The sequence below is a fragment of the Halichondria panicea genome, chromosome 15, assembly GCF_963675165.1.
Source record: "Halichondria panicea chromosome 15, odHalPani1.1, whole genome shotgun sequence".
Taxonomy (NCBI): Eukaryota; Metazoa; Porifera; class Demospongiae; order Suberitida; family Halichondriidae; genus Halichondria; species Halichondria panicea.
In genome coordinates this window covers 2,334,386-2,353,979 of record NC_087391.1, presented here as the reverse complement: position 1 = coordinate 2,353,979, position 19,594 = coordinate 2,334,386, and the positions used below count along the sequence as shown (strand labels likewise).

Sequence of the window (19,594 nt, the reverse complement as noted above, 5' to 3'; positions counted from 1 at the left end):
ACTTTACATTTTATAGTACCATTTTGCTGACTCAGCAACCCTAGTATTGAACTCAGTGTGTACGTGTGTGCCCGGCCAACTCTCCTCTCCTGCACTGCACTGCACTGATAGTCTCATTCTAGTTTACAATGTCTGACATTCTTCTGTTCATGGTGTGTATGATTGATGGACTGATTTTGATGATCCTCAGTGTCTATATCGTATCCTGAAACAAGTGTTGTAGCATATCTATGGTTGTAGGATACCGGATAGGAGGGTATGTAGATATAATTATATGTATGTCTCTAGTATCTATTTGTATGATCTAACAGTTGTCTGCATGATGAAATTAATGTGTTTTATGTATGCCTTAATTGACGAATACAAAGATCATCTTATTGTCAGACCTGGAGTGCGATTTCCTAAATACAAAGCAAGGATGTAAAAAGTTGAACCAGGTAAACTCATATCGGTGTTGATTCACAATTATACACAAGTGAGTTTAGTAAATCTGCATTGTACTCTTTTAATAGTGGGTTCTGCCAGAAATGGTAGCCACGTCTGTGATTCCAGTGCTGTATTTGTTGTTGTGGCACTGGTTTCTCTTCCTCCTAGTGGCTCCCTTCGCTGGATACTTGGCACACAGGTGAGCAGCTATCATTGCTTGTCTCATCACATGGTACATGGACAGTAATATTCTAGGTATGTGCATTTATACAATCAAGCATACATTTCTTGGCCCCTAAAGGTATGTGACCCTTCGACCTGGTAGCATGGGAGTGTACGATCCAACAGAAATCAGGAATAGAGGTATGCTGGCAAGGTTCCAGAAGGAGGCACTTTTCAAAATAGGATATCATGTGGTCGTATTTGTTATATCACTTTATGGGTAAGTTTAAATTTAGAGTGACAATAATTATTATGAGTGTGTTGTTTTTTCCTGCAGGTTTTTTATGGCTCTAATTTTTTAAATCCGTTCTACAACTTTTAAATTATAAATAATAAATTATTGATGTTTGAAACAAATTTTAACTTTTGGAAGAGGGTTATCAACTAACACCTGCGGTGTTTATTTGAGTTCACAGAAGGTGTGGTTTGCATGTTGCCACTGCCAACTAGTTTAGTTTCTAATTAGTACTCACTGTCAACTAATTTTGATAATGTCTACTTTTCATGCCAGAAGTGTGTTTACCAATTCCTGCTTATCTACTCCCAGAAAAAAAGGCAAGCTCTTAATAAATATACGTGGTACAGTTTTAATACATATTATAGCATTGTGTACATAGGCACTGCTTTTTAAATTATGTTTGTGACACGTACACGGTACCGTCCTAGTAACGACCGAAATGTCCAAGTAGTGAAGTAGAAGGGGCCTCATTTCTAAAAAGCATGGTAATCTCGCACTGAAGGGGTATGGCTTGTGAGACTAATGTGTACTACTTCTTGTAGGTACTCTTCGGTATCAATCTCACTCAAAACCAGAAGATCAGGCCAGTACATCGCATGTCCATGCTATTTCAAGGAATGTAGAACAAGAAATTAGTCCAAGCTCGATAGAGGGAAACGAACGTTACAATGACAACGCTGGCGGAAGGAAAGAGTATGCTGCTTTGTTTTCCACTCTTCTTGAAAGCAATGCACTGTTGTTGGAGGAAATACGAGCTCTCAAACATGAGCAACAATCAGCACTGTATGTACCTCAGAATGATACCTTCATAGAAGAGGACCGACTCACTCAAAGTTTACCACCTCAGCTACCAAATGACATATGGGTCACTCCCTCTACCCAGTCACCATCTCTCATCTCAAGGTCTGTCATTTCGCAAGAAGAAGATGATGGGAGCACTTGGAATGAAGTAGTTGAGGACATTGAACCTACTGATATGATACATTCTGAAAGTGAATACTCTGAGTCGACAGTAGTTTCTAGTATGGATTCATTGATAACTGACCCGTTTGCATCGCCTGGTGCTCAGGCTGTACACTCTATGTGGGACAACTTCTCTGTAGATGACTACAGGTATAAATAGGGGCTGGTAGATATGCAAGCATATAAATGATAGTAGGCATAAAAATTTAATTATCTTACATGAATTGCATGGTGGATGATTCGTTTATAGTGTTACTTAATAGCCGTTAATATAGAGTCGTTCTACTTATGTGAGGTCAATGGGATGTGGGTTCCATTATATATGGTCGTGGTTTACACTGAGTGGGAATAATATGCGATGTGAAAATGAGAATAAATAGTAGGCAATGTCTTGAATAATATCAACTCCTAACTACAGGTCTCTAGACAGTATGGAGGTAATAGAAAGCCCCAAAGGTGGAAAGAAGGAGTGGACTCCAAAGATTACTGTACCCGAACCATTTTCAATGACAGTTAGGGAATCACAAACACCAAAACAGAAGTCAAGAAGCCTAAAGATGGCAGAGCAAGAACATTTGAAAAAAACAGCTGAGGCAGAAGCAGAACTGATGAAGAAATTCCGTGCTTCACCTGTCCCAGCTTCCACTTTTCTCCCACTTTATGAGCTAGTTAATGCAAAGAATGAGCAACGGAAAGAGGAAGTGAAACGGTTGAGCAAAGACTATTTAAAGGCAACTGAGAGACCTTTTAGTTTTGCACAACGTGAGCAAGAGCTGCTGCAAATCAAAAGAAGACAAGCAGCTCTCCTGAAACAGATTGAGGACAAAGAGCGAAAAGAGAATATATTCAAAGCAAAACCAGTCCCAAAGAATTTGTTTAGTCCTGTGAGTAAGGAATATATTCGTGAGCAAGAAGAGTATCGAAAAATACGAACACAAATGCGATCGGAAGAGTTGCTGGCCAGCTCTAAACTCCCTAAGTCTATGAAACTACGTTGCCAGCCACAACATGTAAGTAGGAAAGAATCAGCCCAAAGAGAAGAGAGAGATCATCTATTCCATCCTAGCATCAATAGTACTGTACCCGACTACGATCAAGCTTACTATGAATTTCAAAAGAAACTGGCTGCCAAAAGAAACACGAAACAGACCACCATTACTGAGCCTTTCTTTTTTCATACTAAACGCAAACAGCAAATTGTTAATGATATGCAACGAGAGAGCCAAAAGCTGCTTGTAAATAGATGGCAGTACGCAGCTCCTCAAGCTAAAGTATCTCGCCAGTCCTCCAGGCACAATCAGCCAAAACCAGCCCAATCCATTTATCCTGCACAGATGACACAGACAGCTTTATTAAGACGGAGTCTTACTCAAGAGAAACTGACAAATGTTTTACAAAATGAGCTGCAAGAGCAGGAACAAAATGCTAAGAGGAAAAGACAGGCTAGGGAGATAAAAAAAATATATTGCTGAGAAGTCTGATCCTACTGGTTGGCTTGAAGAGAAAAAGGAGCAGAAACTAAGAGATTTTCAGTAAGCTGACATGGCTCACTTTTTACCACACTGTTAATTAGCTCAATATTGTTAAAAGTTGTCCCAGTTTGTGTTTCAGAGGTTATGAGCTGTGATTTGTGATTTAATTGAAGCATACATGATCATTGTAATTGTTGTACCATTTAATTTGTGTTATGCAGGAAACAAGATAGAGAAAAACAAGAGAAGTACCAGCTCCAACTGAACGAAATGCAAGAGCGAGTACAGTCTAGACCGCTACTGCAGGAGCAGGCATCACTCTTGTCAGCGAGAACGTCAGCCGAGGCAAAGTGCAGAGTTACCCTCAAGAAAGCAGGACTATCAGAACAAGACATTTTAGCTTTAGAGCACCAATAGGAATCTTTTTGTTTTACTACTTGTAAGGAATTTGACGTGTGTATGAATAACATTGTGGCTATTTCTCATTTAAATTTCCCGGGATAAGCGAACAGCTCCACCTCTGATTGACCGCATTGACCGGTTTCTCTTGTTTGAACGATATCCAGTTTGAACTGGACCTGTCTTGACAGGCGGTGCTAACCACGTGTATACTGTATGCATGAACTGAGCACCATTATCGAAAAGATGTGAGTACTAGAATACAGGGACACGATAACACTGCACTGCAAGAACAGACAGACCTCCAAACTCACTGAATTTTGTGTGTAAACTGACTGACAAGCTACTACAAGCTCCTCGCATCAATTAACGTTGGACCACAATACAATCGCGCCTTCCTAAAGCCTCTCACTCACCCAAACTCGTAAGTTAGGACTTGTGCAGCTGTACTGGTATCTAAGCTCAAAGACCCTGGAAAATTGATTGTAAACAAATCCAGCATGGGGGGTGGGGTCACTTCCTAGTATAGTATAATCGGCACTGGTTTACGACCCCCCTGCAGGTAACAATAATATTTGCGCATAAGCCACAGATATGGCTGCCCTGACAGAGCAGGCTCTACGAGTGCTGGACCTTTCACAAGAACTGGACGTTCCACTACTGGACCAGATCGTCACTTGCTTTTACACTTCAGTCGGACGTGAGGTATTTCTTTATTATCGATACGGTGTACTGTATAGTATACACTTAGTTGCTCATACGTTATTCATCTTATGCAGTAAACTACTACAATCGTGTACCTCAACATTTAATTTTTGAGCACTAATTACTACAGCAACGAATGGCTGAAGAAATCCTGACACGTTTCAAAGAGTTACCAGAGGCTTGGACCCAAGCTGACAGTATTCTAGAGCGCTCAAACAGTCAAAAGACAAAGTACTTTGCCCTCCAGATTCTAGAGGCTCTAATAAAAACAAAATGGAAGGCCTTACCAAGGGAGCAGTGTGAAGGTGAGCAATAGGTATTGGTAATAATTTATGGTCCCACAGAGATTAACTCTCCCTCAAGTTCTGTTTCAAGCTACATGTACCCAAGTGTTAATTTAACAGGCTTGTGTCGGAATTTACTGTGCATATTATTTATGCAGGCATCAAGAAGTATATTGTAGCGCTGATAATCAAGATGTCGTCCACTTCTGAGCAACTAGAGGTAGAGATAGAAATCTAACAAATAATTATTTAATTTATGTTTGAAATGGTAATGTATAATTATTTGTTATTTGTTGCAGCAAGAGAAAGTATACGTTGCTAAACTGAACATCATCCTCGTCGCTGTAAGTAGGAGAATCAATGTTTAGCATGCACAAGTTTGATTATCTACACAGCAGAGAATTAGTTTAGCAATCGGAATTCCCATTTGTAATATCTGTACACCCTTTGCTCGAACCTCTCTACTATAAGCACCTCGCTCTCATCCTAGCTTGTATGGTGTAAGGCAAAGCATTGACTTACATGACATTGTATAATGTAAACAAACATGTTGTTGTGTGATTGTGCCTTTTTCCATTCCATGCAGATCGTTAAGCAAGAATGGCCTCGGAACTGGCCGACGTTCATCTCAGATATTGTGGGGGCCAGTAAAACCTCCGAATCACTATGCACCAACAACATGATCATACTTAAGCTGCTCAGGTGAGCCGTCTTGCATACCCCACCCCCAAGTGCACAACTTATACACTGTTATAGTAGTACATGGTGTTTGGTATAATCATTGTCCCTGCTAGTGTAGCCATGTACTTGTAAACTGGTAGGTTAATTTCAAGCTTGTGTGAAGCGTCCCAATGCAACTCTCTTAGAGGGGAAAGTTAAGAATTTTTGTTTTACCTGGTTGGTTGTGTGCAGTGAGGAAGTATTTGACTTCTCGACTGGTCAGATGACCCAGGCCAAAGCCAAGCACCTCAAGGACACCATGTGCAGCGAGTTCTCCGATGTATTCAGTCTCTGCAGCTACGTCATGGTGATTATCTGTAGTGTTGATGTAATCAGGCCATGCACAGTGTTGCATGCTTGAGTGTGCTTGTTATAGATAATCTCATCACTTTGTTCACGTTCAATGGGTAGAATAATTATTTGGTGATAGGTCGTTAGTCTTGAGAGGTCACAATTGTCCACCTCTCCCAGAGTCTGTCTGGTTTTTAATCGCTGTATCCTACATGTATTTTGCGCCTACCTGATTACTCAAGTATGCTCATAAATATTCTAATAATTGTTGTGAAACTTCGTAATCGAAGTTGGCACATACATGATGGTGTATTATTGTGTATCAATTGTCAAAACATCTTCCAGTGGAAGCTCTGAGCGATCAACTAGCAGACCTTACAAACTAGTAGTCAAATTAAACTTCCAAAAATACTTCCAGCTCAGTGTTTTTGCTCTTATAGGATGCTTCTTACCATACTGGAGGGCTACACGAAGCGTTTTTTCGTTTCAGGCTATCTAGGTTATGAATAATTAATGAGCAAACTGTTTACCGTAACCTAACATTCCTCACATTTTACTGCATTGCCCAAAACATTAATTTTACACAACAATTTTGATACAGGTGCTTAAACACCAGTAACTGTTTTTTCCCCTTCAGGAGAACTCTCAGAGCATTCCCCTTGTGAAGAGCACCCTAGAGACACTGCTCAAGTTCCTCAACTGGATACCACTCGGCTACATCTTTGAGACCAAACTCATTAGCTCACTCATTTATAAGGTACAGTGACGCTCTTAGTTGCTATAGAAACTCACTTTCGTGCTGTGTTATTGTTCAACTAGGAGAAACACTGTAAGGGGGGATAATTCTATTACTGTTTTTCACAGTACGTACTCACATCTGAATCAGCTGATGTTATTCGTTTTCTCACAGTTTCTGAATGTTCCTGCCTTCAGAAATGTCACTCTGCAATGTCTCACAGAGATAGGTCAGTTGAAAGAATAATTATAAGTGTGTATATTGATTCACGCGCTTTGCACTCTGTCTCCACCTACTTCTGTAATGTTATTCACTGCCCCATCACACAGCTGGTGTAAAAGCCAATGATCAGTATGGAGAGCAGTTTGTTATCATGTTCAATCTCTTTATGGTGCAGCTTAAACAGGTACGTACTTGCTCCACCAAGCTAACTTGCAGGCTACAAATGTATGATTGTACTAGAGTAGCTAGACCTTATTTGCCTGTATAGTCTATAGATAATATCTGTGTTTAAACGACGTTACCTAGCAACAAATATAAATATTTATCCACAAGAAGGTTGGTCATATCAATGCGATCGTGTACATGTATACAGCATGTAGTATACAAGATTTACACACAAATGCGTGCGCACACATGTATTCCATGGACTGGCTACTCTTCTTTAATTAACCAGCTCCCTATGTGTATATTTTTATTACCTACCGTTAACCATACACTGTGTGCTCCCACAGATGCTGCCTCTAAGTACAAACATTCGTGAGGCTTACAAGAATGGGCAGGAAGACGAACAGAACTTCATCCAGAACTTGGCCCTCTGTCTCTGCACTTTCCTAAAGGAGCACGGGATGCTTGTGGAGCAGAAACCCGAGCTGCAAAACTATTTGTTAGAGGTGAGTGCACAGAGCAGAGAGATGTGGAATATGCACCTATTTGTAAAATTTACAAGATTATAGTTGACTATTTAAGTGTAGGAGCTTGTACAAAATCCACTTGTAGTAGGTAATAGAAGAAGTGGTCTTGAGAAGTATAGTGATACAACCTTCATGTTGTGGCTTGCCCCATGCACATTTGCTTGCCCATTCCCTCCCCTTGCCCCCCTGCCCCAGGCACTTCATTATCTGGTGTTGATCTCCGAGATTGAAGAGAAAGAGATATTCAAGATCTGCCTCGAATACTGGAACCACCTCTCTGCAGAGCTGTATCACGAGAACCCGTTCTCCTCATCTCACTCCACACTCATCCTCTCCCAGCAACCAGTACCCCCACGCCGCCAGCTCTACCTCCCTGTGCTCTCTAAGGTGTGCGTCTAATTATGTCAGCTACTATATCATGAATTCTGTACAATTATAATACCATTTTAAAGCTTTATATTACACGAAATTTTTGATCCCTTAATAATGTGAACACTATCGATATTGTAGCAGACCCAATGCAATTATACACCTTTACTCCTTGTTTACGACGTGTCCAAAACTGGAGATTAGAGGTTGTGAGTCTGACCCCTTGACCTTTTGTGCAGGTTCGTCTGGTGATGATCAGTCGAATGGCGAAACCAGAGGAGGTGTTGGTGGTGGAGAATGATCAGGGGGAGGTTGTCCGAGAGTTCATGAAGGACACAGACGCTATCAACATGTACAAGAGCATGAGAGAGACTCTTGGTGAGCTGGCCGGGGAGGGTATCTGTGGATGTATTTGCATGGGCACTTGTTTGGGTGACTTTGTATACATCACGTAACATGCATGCATAATACCGTATTACTAAAATATTTGCTGGTGAAAAACCTTTGCGAATGAGCCCAATCAGGAAAATTTGACCCTTTGCCATCTAACTATTGCGTTCTGGCAAGGATCGTGTGTATTTACTAGTAATAATTTAGGTGTTGCGCATTTTATTGTTGCGAATTGATCAACCATTGCAAAATTCGCAAATGTTTGATGCTCACAAAACATTCTAGTAATACGGTGTAAGTGCCCATAGTATAATGGGTAAAGGGTCGTTAATGTTGCTGGTTGGTAATAATTATTAGCAGACTGAGAATAGCATGATTACAATGTAACTGCTTAGGCCATACATTTACTGCAGCATAATTATACAGTTTGTACATGTAAGCCTTTAGAATGGCTAGCCTAGACTAGCTGCTGTTACTTTTGATCCTCTTTTAACCACACCCTTCCATTCCATTCGCAGTGTATCTGACTCATCTCGACTACGCTGACACTGAGAGCATCATGACTGACAAGCTGTACAGACAGGTGGACGGCACCGAGTGGTCCTGGAAAAACCTCAACACGGTAATACTCCACTGCACACACCCTACACTTATCCCACCCACAGTGGATCGTCCACTAACACATACTCTACACAACACACACATCCCTCACACCCTCTCGGCTGTGCAGTGCCATCAGTGGTGCCTTGCACACAATCCACACTCCCCCTAAGCCATCGGCTTTATCAGTGGGCCCATGCATGCACCCCCCTCACACAGCTCACACAATCCACACACCCTAAGCCATCGGCTCTATCAGTGGGCCCATACATGGACACCCCTCACACAGCTCACACAATCCACACACCCCCTAAGCCATCAGCTCTATCAGTGGGCCCATGCATGGACACCCCTGACACAGCTCACACAATCCACACACCCCCTAAGCCATCAGCTCTATCAGTGGGCCCATGCATGGACACCCCTCACACAGCTCACACAATCCACACACCCCCTAAGCCATCGGCTCTATCAGTGGGCCCATGCATGCACACCCCTCACACAATCCACACACACCCTCACAGCTGTGCTGGGCTATCGGCTCTATCAGTGGTGCCATGCACGAAGAAGACGAGAAGAGATTTCTCGTGACGGTCATTAAAGAGCTCTTAGGTCTCTGTGAGCAGAAGAGAGGGAAGGACAACAAAGCCATTGTGGCTTCCAACATCATGTACATAGTGGGACAATACCCGCGGTTCCTCAGGTGAGTGTGTGTGAGATACTTCTGTAATATATGTGGTGTACTAGCACACTGCATTCATCATAGTAGCTACATGTATGTTTTGGACATTTTCTGGCTCCTGATGATAGTAGAGAAACTAATACCACCAGTAAGCAGAACAGAACAAAACAAAACAATACGTTACCTACGTATACCAGTTTTAATCTTGCCCCAATCAGGATAATTATCCCACAAAGATAATTAACGATGAAGTCTAAAATAGTGAACATTTCATTAATACATGTACGTACGGCTCTGTTTATCATAATAGCCCTAAAAGTGATGAGATTCCACTATTATTGATGCACATTTTGTCAACAGGGCACACTGGAAGTTCCTGAAGACAGTGGTGAACAAACTGTTTGAGTTCATGCACGAGACTCACGATGGTGTACAGGACATGGCCTGCGATACGTTCATCAAGATAGCTCAGAAGTGTAGGCGGCACTTTATACAGGTAAGCATGCAGTGAAAGGTCACACTCATGTAAGAGAAAAGCAATGTGTGCATGCATTAATTTAGAAGTAAACAGCGAGTTGTATGAAACCACCGCTCACTAGGCAACAATGGACAACTTATGCAAAGTCACTATAGTGACTTTTGGGTTTGATGATCTTTACCCAGTATGAGTAACTTTGTTGTTGCTGGTTTATTATTTTGATGATCATAACCGACTTACTACCCCCTCAGGTACAGCCCCTGGAGGTAATGCCATTCATTGAAGAGATACTGAACAACATCCGTGCCATCATCATGGACCTTCAACCACAGCAGGTGCACACCTTTTACGAGGCAGTCGGCTATATGATACAGGCACAAGTGGTGAGTGGGTGGACAAGGTTGCTGGGCTACTGTTTCTAAGGCAAATCGCGCTCTAGTGTAAATATGTTAGTCGGATAGAGTTCCTAATGGGGTTCTAACACCTTACTACCACCTTTCAATTATGCGTACTATATCTCACGGTAATTATAACAACTGGCCCACTGCTACGTGACATAATGATGTCATCACTTACGGGGCACTCTAGTTGTAACTAAATCGTCCTCTTAAAACCCTATTAAAAAATAATGCTTCAAAAGTACGAGCTCTTTTTTCAATTTTCGCAACATGCACAACAGGTCAGACCTGCTTATACACTGTGCATGCTTATAAATGCGTGTAGCTGCTATAATTATTTGTACTTGCACTCCAGCACACGGTTGAGGCTATAATTATCAGGCCTTGAGCTGTAGTGCAATAATGTTGCTACTCTACTGACACTGTTCCCCCTCCCCCCTCTCTCCCAGGACTCAATAGTTCAGGAGAGACTGATTGAGAAGTACATGTCCCTGCCCAACGAGATCTGGGACACCATCATACAGAAGGCCACAGCTGTGAGTGCTTGCCATAATTGTGTGTGTTTTATGCCAGGCATACATGACTATACATGCAACCTGACTGTCTACATGTAGTATTGGTACTTGTGAAAGATTGCTGACTAGCACCTGGCTACACGGCAGTAGTCCTTATTCTAACTGATGCTACAATAGACTGCTGCAGCACAAAACAACCTAGCTAGAGTAGAGCCATTGAGCCATTGATGAGCCTTCATATAGGGGCGATTTAATTAATAAACTGCTTGTTTTCACGCCAAGTTAAATGTTGATTGTGTATACAGGACATCAGTGTGCTTCAAGACCACGAGACCATCAAGCAGCTGGGCCACATCCTCAAGACCAACGTCAGAGCATGCACAGCTGTTGGGCATCCCTTTGTCATGCAGGTACGTGTGCAATTCATTGAGGTGTGACGGCCCAGTACCTCGAATAATATACCACTCGATTATTGAGTGTACTTATGTTCCAAACATTAATCATGATGCACTGACTTTATCATGTGATGTAATTTACTTGCAGCTGGGAAGGATCTACTTGGACATGCTAAACGTGTACAAAGTACTGAGTGAGAATATTTCAGGAGCAGTGATACAGGGAGGTGGGTCCAACTGCGATGTGTGGTGTGTCTTTGAGCTGTCAGTTTAGTGCTATGCATGGTGTTTCTGTGGAGATCTAGATTCTGTTGCATTAGGGTTAAGGTTCTAAAAGTAGTCTTAGGGTCAACCAAAAGCATGCATACTGTGTAGGTTTGACTATCTTACAGTGTGTGTAGGGGAGCAAATGGTTAGGGTTCTTGTGTACAGTAGGGGAGCATGAGATCCAGTTGTGGGTTCTTGCAGAGAAGGTACGACAGGCGCGGTGCAGCTCAAGCAATTTGCCTTCAATTATCCGCCCACTTCGTATGTTTTTACCTGATGTAATCAGAGGCTAATTACTTGAGCTACATCGCGCCTGTCGGACCTCCTCTGGGGTTTTTGTGTAGTGGGGGAGCATGAGATCCAGGATGATCATACTAGATTCTTTTGTGTTAGGGTTAGGATTCTTGTGTACAGTTGTTGGGGTTAGTGTTCTTGTGTACAGCAGGGGAGCATGAGATCCAGAGATACTAGTGTTTATAGGGTTGGGGTTCTTGTGTACACTGTGGGGAGCATGAGATCCAGAGATACTAGTATTTATAGGGTTGGGGTTAAATGTGTACACTGGGGGAGCATGAGATCCAGAGATACTAGATGCTGTTGTGTTGGGGTTGGGGTTCTTGTGTACAGTAGGGGAGCATGAGATCCAGAGATACTAGATGCTGTTGTGTTGGGGTTATTATGCCTCGAGGCGTAGCCGCACAAGGGATACGATAAAGCTGACTGTGTGTCTGTTTGTCTGTTCCAGCTGTAACTGCTCAACGGTTGCAACGTGACGAAAACTAACAGCTTCTATAGGCTTCTAGCCACGGATTTTTATTTGTGGATTAGCAAACTAAAGCTTCTTTCTCGAGTTATGGCTAGTTTGACTCACATTGAAGGCTGTTGCAGTCTCTTCAGAATCTTTCATAGCATCATCTGTTCGCACAAACTTTCTATTCAACATATGAGTTAGCCTTGCACTAAAGCGCTAGCTTTTTGTTAGCTACAAGAGTAAAAAAAAATATCTGTTAAAACAGCTAGCATTAGTAGCCATTTGTGAAATTGATCTCTTTGGACACACCCTTTAATTATTCCTGTGGATGTAATGCGCATGCGCGCTCATTCCCCACGTGTGAGAAAATGATCCAGATCCTCCTGGCAGATTCTTGAGGGCCTTGTAAGCCACAAAACACTACCATATAACAGTATTATAGATAACAATATGCAAGTCTTTTCTTCTCATATACACTGAACTCCAGATCCTGGAAGAATCAATTTTCTTCTTTCTTGGAGATGTTGAGGTCCTGGTAAGCCACATAGATAACAACAATAGATGCATGTAAATAAAACAAAAACTAGAGCACTGAAGTGCAAACCCTCGGCTGGTGACATGATAATAAAGAAACCAGTAGAGTGATTAATGCAGTGCATGTATGACTAGCACAGCAACTCAAGAGCAATAAAAGTAAACCAGACTGGAGGCATGCTGAAACGGTACACGTCACATTAGACATGCACTGTGGACTGGGATCACAGCAAAGAAGCCTTGAGTCTTATACTTAGAGAGGTATGGCTCCTGCCAGGCTGGAGTATATAGGATCCAGAGTCAGCCAACAACCAGTCACAATTTTAGCTTCCTTATTCAATTGTTCCTGGTACGGATCACTTCAGCTGCAACTACGTTACTACGTAATCAAGGCCACGTGTAGCTATAGCTAGCTGCCAACATGCAAGTTCAAGCTTCTTAGCTTTTGCTCGACAATGAAGCTTTAACATCAAAATCTGCCACTATTTAAACCAAGATATTGTTCTGTGAAGGCTATCCATGCTGTAAACGCAGCGCTGTGGAACCCAGGTGAGTAGATATACCTGTGACAAACAAACAGACCAACAGACTACTATACCCGTGGCCGCCCACGCGCCTCGGGTAATAAGTCTTTTCTTCTCAGTGAGTTTATATAGATAAGCTAACTTTAATGTAAAATTCATTATAGAAACTACTATAACACTAATACTTTTTGAGCGAAAGCATAACATGGCGAGAGGCATTAGCAAGCGTATGCTTGCAACACTCGTTGTGTACAGTAGGGGAGTATGAGATCCAGAGATACTAGATGCTGTTGTGTTGGGATTGGGGTTCTTGTGGTACAGTAGGGGAGCATGAGATCCAGAGACACTAGTGTTTAAAGGGTTGGGGTTATTGTGTACACTGGGGGAGCATGAGATCCAGAGATACTAGATTCTGTTATGTTAGTGTCAGAGGACGTAAGACATGCGTGCCACTGCAATAACGTTGAGCGTGGGCGGATAATCGAAACATAATTACGCCCATGCTCAACGTTATTGCAGTGGCTAATTGCTAAATCGAGGCATGCATGTCGTACCTCTCTGGGTTAGGGTTCTTGTGTACAGTGGGGCATGAGATCCAGAGATACTAGATTATGGTTAGAGTTCTTATGGGGTACAGTAGGGGAGCATGAGATCCATTTCTATAAGGGACTTTAGCCTTAACACATGTACATGTACATGTATATATGCATGACACTTGTGCAGTCTGCTCAGGCAACTTTTTATTCTGTTATTGTGTATAATTATGTACATACATTGTATCATTATGTGTCTGTGCATGGTCTCATACCACCACACCCACATGCCACAGGTGAGCTGGCGACGAGGCAGCCGCTGATTGCCTCCATGAGAGTGGTCAAGAAAGAGACACTCAAACTCATCACTAGCTGGGTCTCCAAGTCACAGGACCCTATTATGGTGAGTTGCCTTAGCAATGATCGAGTCCACTTGAGCACGCTCGCATGTCGTGTTGGTTGCTATAGCAATGCCTAGGTGTGTGCATACGTCAAGGTCAAGTATTTTGGCATGATCTGTACAGCCATCAATTCGCTGAGCACGCTCGCATGTCGTGTTGGTTGCTATAGCAATACCTAGGTGTGTGCATGATGCACACGTCAAGGTCAAGTACTTTGGCATGATCTGTACAGCCATCAATTGGCGTGTTGATGTTTGTACAATTGATGACTGTGACTGTTACCATGGTAATGCATAGTGGAATAAACGCTTGTAAAGCCTCTCCCTTCCAGTTTTGTTTTCATGTACCATTACTTATTTACTAGCTACTGGCCAAAATACTAAGCGGTTCTGAAGAACTACATACATCAAATCAGTAGTTCTAAACGTATTAATGTCCCGTGGAAGTCATCTGGTAAAATTTTTCTGTATTCTAGTCTAGGGACCTGACCTCCTCCCTCAGGGCATTCTCTGAATGTAACCCAAGACTCCCTGCTCTCTTAGCCTAGCCTAGCCAAACACACCTGTCTACGGTATGTGGGAGGAAGGATGGAGAGTTTTTATTTGTTTTGTTCTAGGGTGGTATTTCACAAGTGTGGGTGGATGTAATTAGTTGCAGCTGCCAATGACGGTTGCCGTTACAAATCCTGGGGCGGGGAAACTGGAGTCTAGCCAATGCTCTGTCCTCAATGGCTGTTGCACAATCATCATTGCTGACTAGTGGCTTACACAATTTCATGTATACAATAAAACTTGTACTTAAATACAGTGAAATACTAACAGTGTGTACTGCATGTATTGTTATTAGGCCAACCAAAAGGATGGAATTTAGTGTTTAGTCTGTATCTATAATCGTGTGTATTGGCATGTTATTGCAAGTGTAGTGTAGTTCCTAATGGTTATGTCATTTATTGTGTGTTCTTGTCAGTAACTGTGTGCTGTGATACTAAATATGAACAATCCCCCCCCTCTCTCCCAGGTGAGGGAGCACTTCCTGCCCCCGCTATTGGACGCTATTCTGGAGGACTATAAGCGCAACGTGCCACAAGCTAGAGAGCCTGAGGTGCTCAGCACCGTCTCAGCCATCGTTGACAAACTGGAGGTGGGTGGGCGGGGCTAATGAGTAAGAGCCAGCTGTCTGGGGTGAAAGACTGCATGGTGTCGATAAAAGTTACACTATAGCTATTCATATTGCATGTGGCCATTAAGAATGTATATGCACACTGTATGTATGACTGTTACAATGTATGCCAGTTCAATGGCTTGATGAGAACTACACAGTGTCTGTATTCTGTGTGCTTGGCCATCACTGCGGATAGCTACATGTAATTTGTCAAACCAATGTCACCTTATGTCCCTGTGTCCATGTAAGACACTGAGCCCCCGCCCCCCTGCAGACTCTGGCTACGACGGACATCCCCCCCATAATGTCTGCCCTGTTTGAGTGTACAGTGGACATGATCAACAAGAACTTGGAGGAGTTTCCTGAACATAGGACCAACTTCTTTAAGATGCTGCAATCAGTGACGGTCCACTGTTTCACAGGTATGCCAGCTTTCTTATGTGCACCTGCCGTCATAAAACCACCTCGATATAATAAAGGGAATGTACTGTATGTATGTCGACTACTTCAAACACCATTTTGGCAACAATTGAGTTCTAATATTCAATTCCTGTGTGAAATAGCTACATGTAGTTGTTTGTCCTGTCTTCAATAGACTCTTGAAATTACAGTAGCTGTTATGAATAGTTTCTTTGATTAGTTTTGTTAAGTCCACATGGTCACAGCCTCTCAAATTCTACACTGGGCTTTGTTGAGTGGGCGAAATTCCCGGTGTTACCATGTACGTTGCCTTGACAACATTCCACCCTAAACCCCAGAGGGCAAACTATGTTTGTTATTGTGGGCGTTATTGGATTATGACTAGTCGTGACAGTTCCTGTTATGCATTCCAATGCTCGTTATTCGAAAAGAATAGAATTCTAGGTTGTATTCTACCTTATATGGCATCTATCTAGAAGCAACTCAAATGTTGACATCAAATTAACAAGGCCAACTAGTGACACTTAGTTTACAAATTGCTAGCATTCTTCAATAACTCGATCAGTGTCCTATAGCATTGTGTGTAAGTGTGAGAAACCTTTGCTGGTCTCCTATAGTATGGAAGAAAAATCTAGCTTCAATGTGTGCAATGTACATCAGTAAACGTTTGTAATGATTGTTTTCGCACAATTTAATTATCTTGCTGGTGAAAAAATTACGTTGCATTAGTGTCAAATGCTGTACTACAATAGAATGATGTGCACAAAACGATGTTACTATCTGATACAACGTATACAAGTACTGTATAGCAGGTAATTTTCGGGGGACAAAATATTCGTGGTTCAGCAATATTGAGACATTTCGTTGGTAATATTTTCGTGGTTGGAGCTTGCACTGCAGGTAAAGGTAGGCAAGGTCGCTTCATTCGTGGGTAAAATATTTGTGGTCAGGCCTCCAACCACGAAAACCACGAATATTTGCCCCACGAAAATTATACGGTATTAGCACAGGAGGTGTGGTCACTGTGCTTCCCCCACCCCCTCCCACAGCCTTCCTCCAGGTGCCTCCCGATCAGTTCAAACTGCTCATGGATTCCATTGTGTGGGCACTCAAGCATACAATGCGCAACGTTGCCGAGATAGGGCTCAATGTTCTACTGATCATGCTCCAGAAGTTCTCGACAAGTCAAGAGGCGGGGCCACAGTTCTTTCAAACCTACCTGCTGGATCTCATGCAGCACATCTTCTCGGTCGTCACAGACACGTCACATACTGCAAGTGCGTTTTATAACTTGAATTACATAATATATATATATATATAACCAGGAGTACATTAAGATGAACTCTTGATACAACACTGTATAACACTACACACTAAGTAGGGAGAGGTCCCCTGGGATGTAGATATCTTGAACCCAACAGTCATAGTCTCAAGGCTACAGTGGGTACCCTAATGTGACTTTTTAGTTAAGTGGGAGTAATAAATTTGCATGACTTTTAATCACTTTAAGTTTCGTACGTGCATAGTAAATTTGTTTTTCTAGTGTTTGTTTCTTTGTGCCAATTTGCAGTTGGAATTGTTAGGCTATTAGAAGAGGGTATGATTACTGTAAGTGCCCTAGACATGTTTGGGTGATGTAGTAGCCTTGTTTGTGGCTTGGTGCCTTTCATCCTTACACTATGTTTTGCGGTAAGATTGCGCAATTATTTCCCAAGTTATCTGGCCAAATTTTTGTTGTTTAAATGTCCTGTTTACTAAAAGTGTGTTCACACACTACCGTCTCTGAAGTGCCTAAAGCACCATTTAGGACAATGTGACCCCATCGCCCACCCCCTGCAGGCCTGACGATGCATGCCACCATCCTGGCGTTCATGTTCAGTCTGGTTGAGGAGGACAAGATTGGCACTCTCCTTTGTGACAACCCTCAAATGTCTAACGCTCTCTACGTGCAAGAGTATGTGGCACAGCTGCTCAAGCAGGCTTTCCCACACATACAAGAGTGAGTGCTGTGCCTGTCTCTGTCCTGTGTTACTTACCATTTATACAAAATTAGGTGTTGTACTGGGTTGTTGTTTCACTCAGCTAGATTGTGACAGCAAGACAGAAATTGGTTCAGCTAGTGCTGCTCTGTTGTCACACATGCATTAAGATGTTTGTTGCTTTTTTCCCAGTTTGCAAATGCGCGTGTTTGTAGAGGGACTGTTCCACCTCAACAAGGACATCCCTCAGTTCAAAGAACACCTGCGAGACTTCCTCATAGAGATTAAGGTACACTCACACACACACACACACACTCTCTCTCTCTCTCTCTCTCTCTCTCTCCAATTAAGCAGCACGGGGATTTTCATGTCAGATTGAATTATCTTCATCATTCCTTGGGCATTGAGTAAATTAGTATGTATTACATGAAGTCACCATCCCTTTAGTACCTCATACGTGTACCCAGAGGAGGTCCGACATGCGTGCACGAATGACTATAGGTTCAGTGCATTGATGTCATTGCGATCACGTGATATGTCCAGGCCAAATGCACTAGCATTTGTAGTGATTCGTGCACGCATATCGGACCTCCTCTGACATGTACCTCTTATATGCAGTCACTAGGTTTAGTTATCCACCTCTTCACCACATGCACATTGTACCCACCACCGTTTAATAGCGTAATAACATGTGGTATTTGTGAAGCCTACTGTAAGTATACACAATGGGATACCACATGCCAGGCTTCTGACTATTATGTGAGCTGTGGTTTGACTCACAACATATTTGTCATTGCTCGCACTGCTGGCTGTGTACATTTCGTACAGGCTCAGCTAGTGCTGCAACCATACATGTACATACGTATCATTTCTAACATTTCTTAGTGCAACTGTTGTTACCACAACTTTCTCAACAATGATGTTTTGTCGAGCCTTGTATACCTATATTGTACGACCGTTAGAGATTGGCTACTGACAACAGTAGCCTAAAGCTAGCCAGTCACACAGTTTGAGCAGTACACTTACACATTAACATTCAGTGCACAGAATAACTTGCTAGCTAGGCTATTTGTCAGACCAAGCAACGTAATATTATTGGTATATAGGACATAATTGATATTTTTGCTATGTCATACAAACTCGACACCTTGAAGCCACTTCTGACTAATTTTGTTTTCTTAGAACTACTCATCGTGTATATACTAAATATATCCTGCACTTAAAATCTAACACGTATTGCACAAACTGTTCTGTGTGCTTGGAAAGATTGAGCCACACCCTGATCGGATGCACAGGCTGACCATAATTATGCTATTTTGCTAGCACAAAAATTGGTAGTTATTTTGTGCACTGAACATTCATAAAACATCCACACATTCTATGCACAATATTCATCATCTTTTTGCCTGTAGTCATTCCATGTTACTAACCATACAATAACCATAACAACCATACATTATTGCACACACGCAGGAGCACGCTGGTGCAGACACAGTAGGACTATTCCTAGAGGAGAGAGAAGCACAGTTACAACAAGCAGCAGAGAACAAGAGGAAGCAACAGTTGGAGGTCCCAGGGATCATCAACCCTCACGACAGACCGGACGAAATGCAAGAGTAGCTTATTTGTCAGCAATTAGCTCAATGTACTGTTTGTCTGAACTCTCTATGAAGGTAGTGATGACTAGTCCACTAGCTCTGTCGTACTCAATTGAGTTAATTAGCAATATTCTTTTTATTTGTACCACTTATAATTTCTTGCTACCTGCCTCCACTGTATGACATTATTCTATTCATTATTACAATTATATTTATACAAGCGCTGTAA

General features: G+C 42.2%; 3 protein-coding genes across 3 annotated transcripts; all 3 read left to right on the top strand.

Moving 5' to 3' along the window:
• The first annotated feature begins 8 nt into the window (after nt 1-8).
• Nucleotides 9-1,005, top strand: LOC135348982 (protein cornichon homolog 4-like). Its single transcript, XM_064547416.1, has 5 exons — nt 9-200; nt 369-437; nt 513-625; nt 728-868; nt 926-1,005. The coding sequence occupies exons 1-5, from the start codon at nt 129-131 to the stop codon at nt 948-950; spliced, it is 420 nt and encodes a 139-aa protein (XP_064403486.1). The 5' UTR covers nt 9-128; the 3' UTR covers nt 951-1,005.
• Nucleotides 1,000-3,799, top strand: LOC135348983 (protein FAM161A-like). Its single transcript, XM_064547417.1, is given in 5 exon segments — nt 1,000-1,203; nt 1,429-1,999; nt 2,268-3,326; nt 3,328-3,381; nt 3,543-3,799. Coding segments are annotated over 5 exon segments (1,944 nt in total). The 5' UTR covers nt 1,000-1,139; the 3' UTR covers nt 3,739-3,799.
• A 79-nt stretch (nt 3,800-3,878) lies between these two features.
• LOC135348966 (exportin-1-like) lies at nt 3,879-19,565 on the top strand. The gene is made up of 27 exons (XM_064547378.1): nt 3,879-4,144; nt 4,283-4,425; nt 4,556-4,730; nt 4,868-4,929; nt 5,009-5,053; nt 5,296-5,411; nt 5,622-5,736; nt 6,358-6,477; nt 6,631-6,685; nt 6,786-6,862; nt 7,191-7,349; nt 7,566-7,757; nt 7,979-8,117; nt 8,648-8,751; nt 9,254-9,432; nt 9,772-9,907; nt 10,141-10,272; nt 10,737-10,823; nt 11,108-11,212; nt 11,346-11,424; nt 14,103-14,209; nt 15,225-15,347; nt 15,643-15,790; nt 16,838-17,065; nt 17,628-17,787; nt 17,960-18,056; nt 19,241-19,565. The coding sequence occupies exons 2-27, from the start codon at nt 4,315-4,317 to the stop codon at nt 19,385-19,387; spliced, it is 3,198 nt and encodes a 1,065-aa protein (XP_064403448.1). The 5' UTR covers nt 3,879-4,144; nt 4,283-4,314; the 3' UTR covers nt 19,388-19,565.
• The last annotated feature ends 29 nt before the right edge of the window (nt 19,566-19,594 follow it).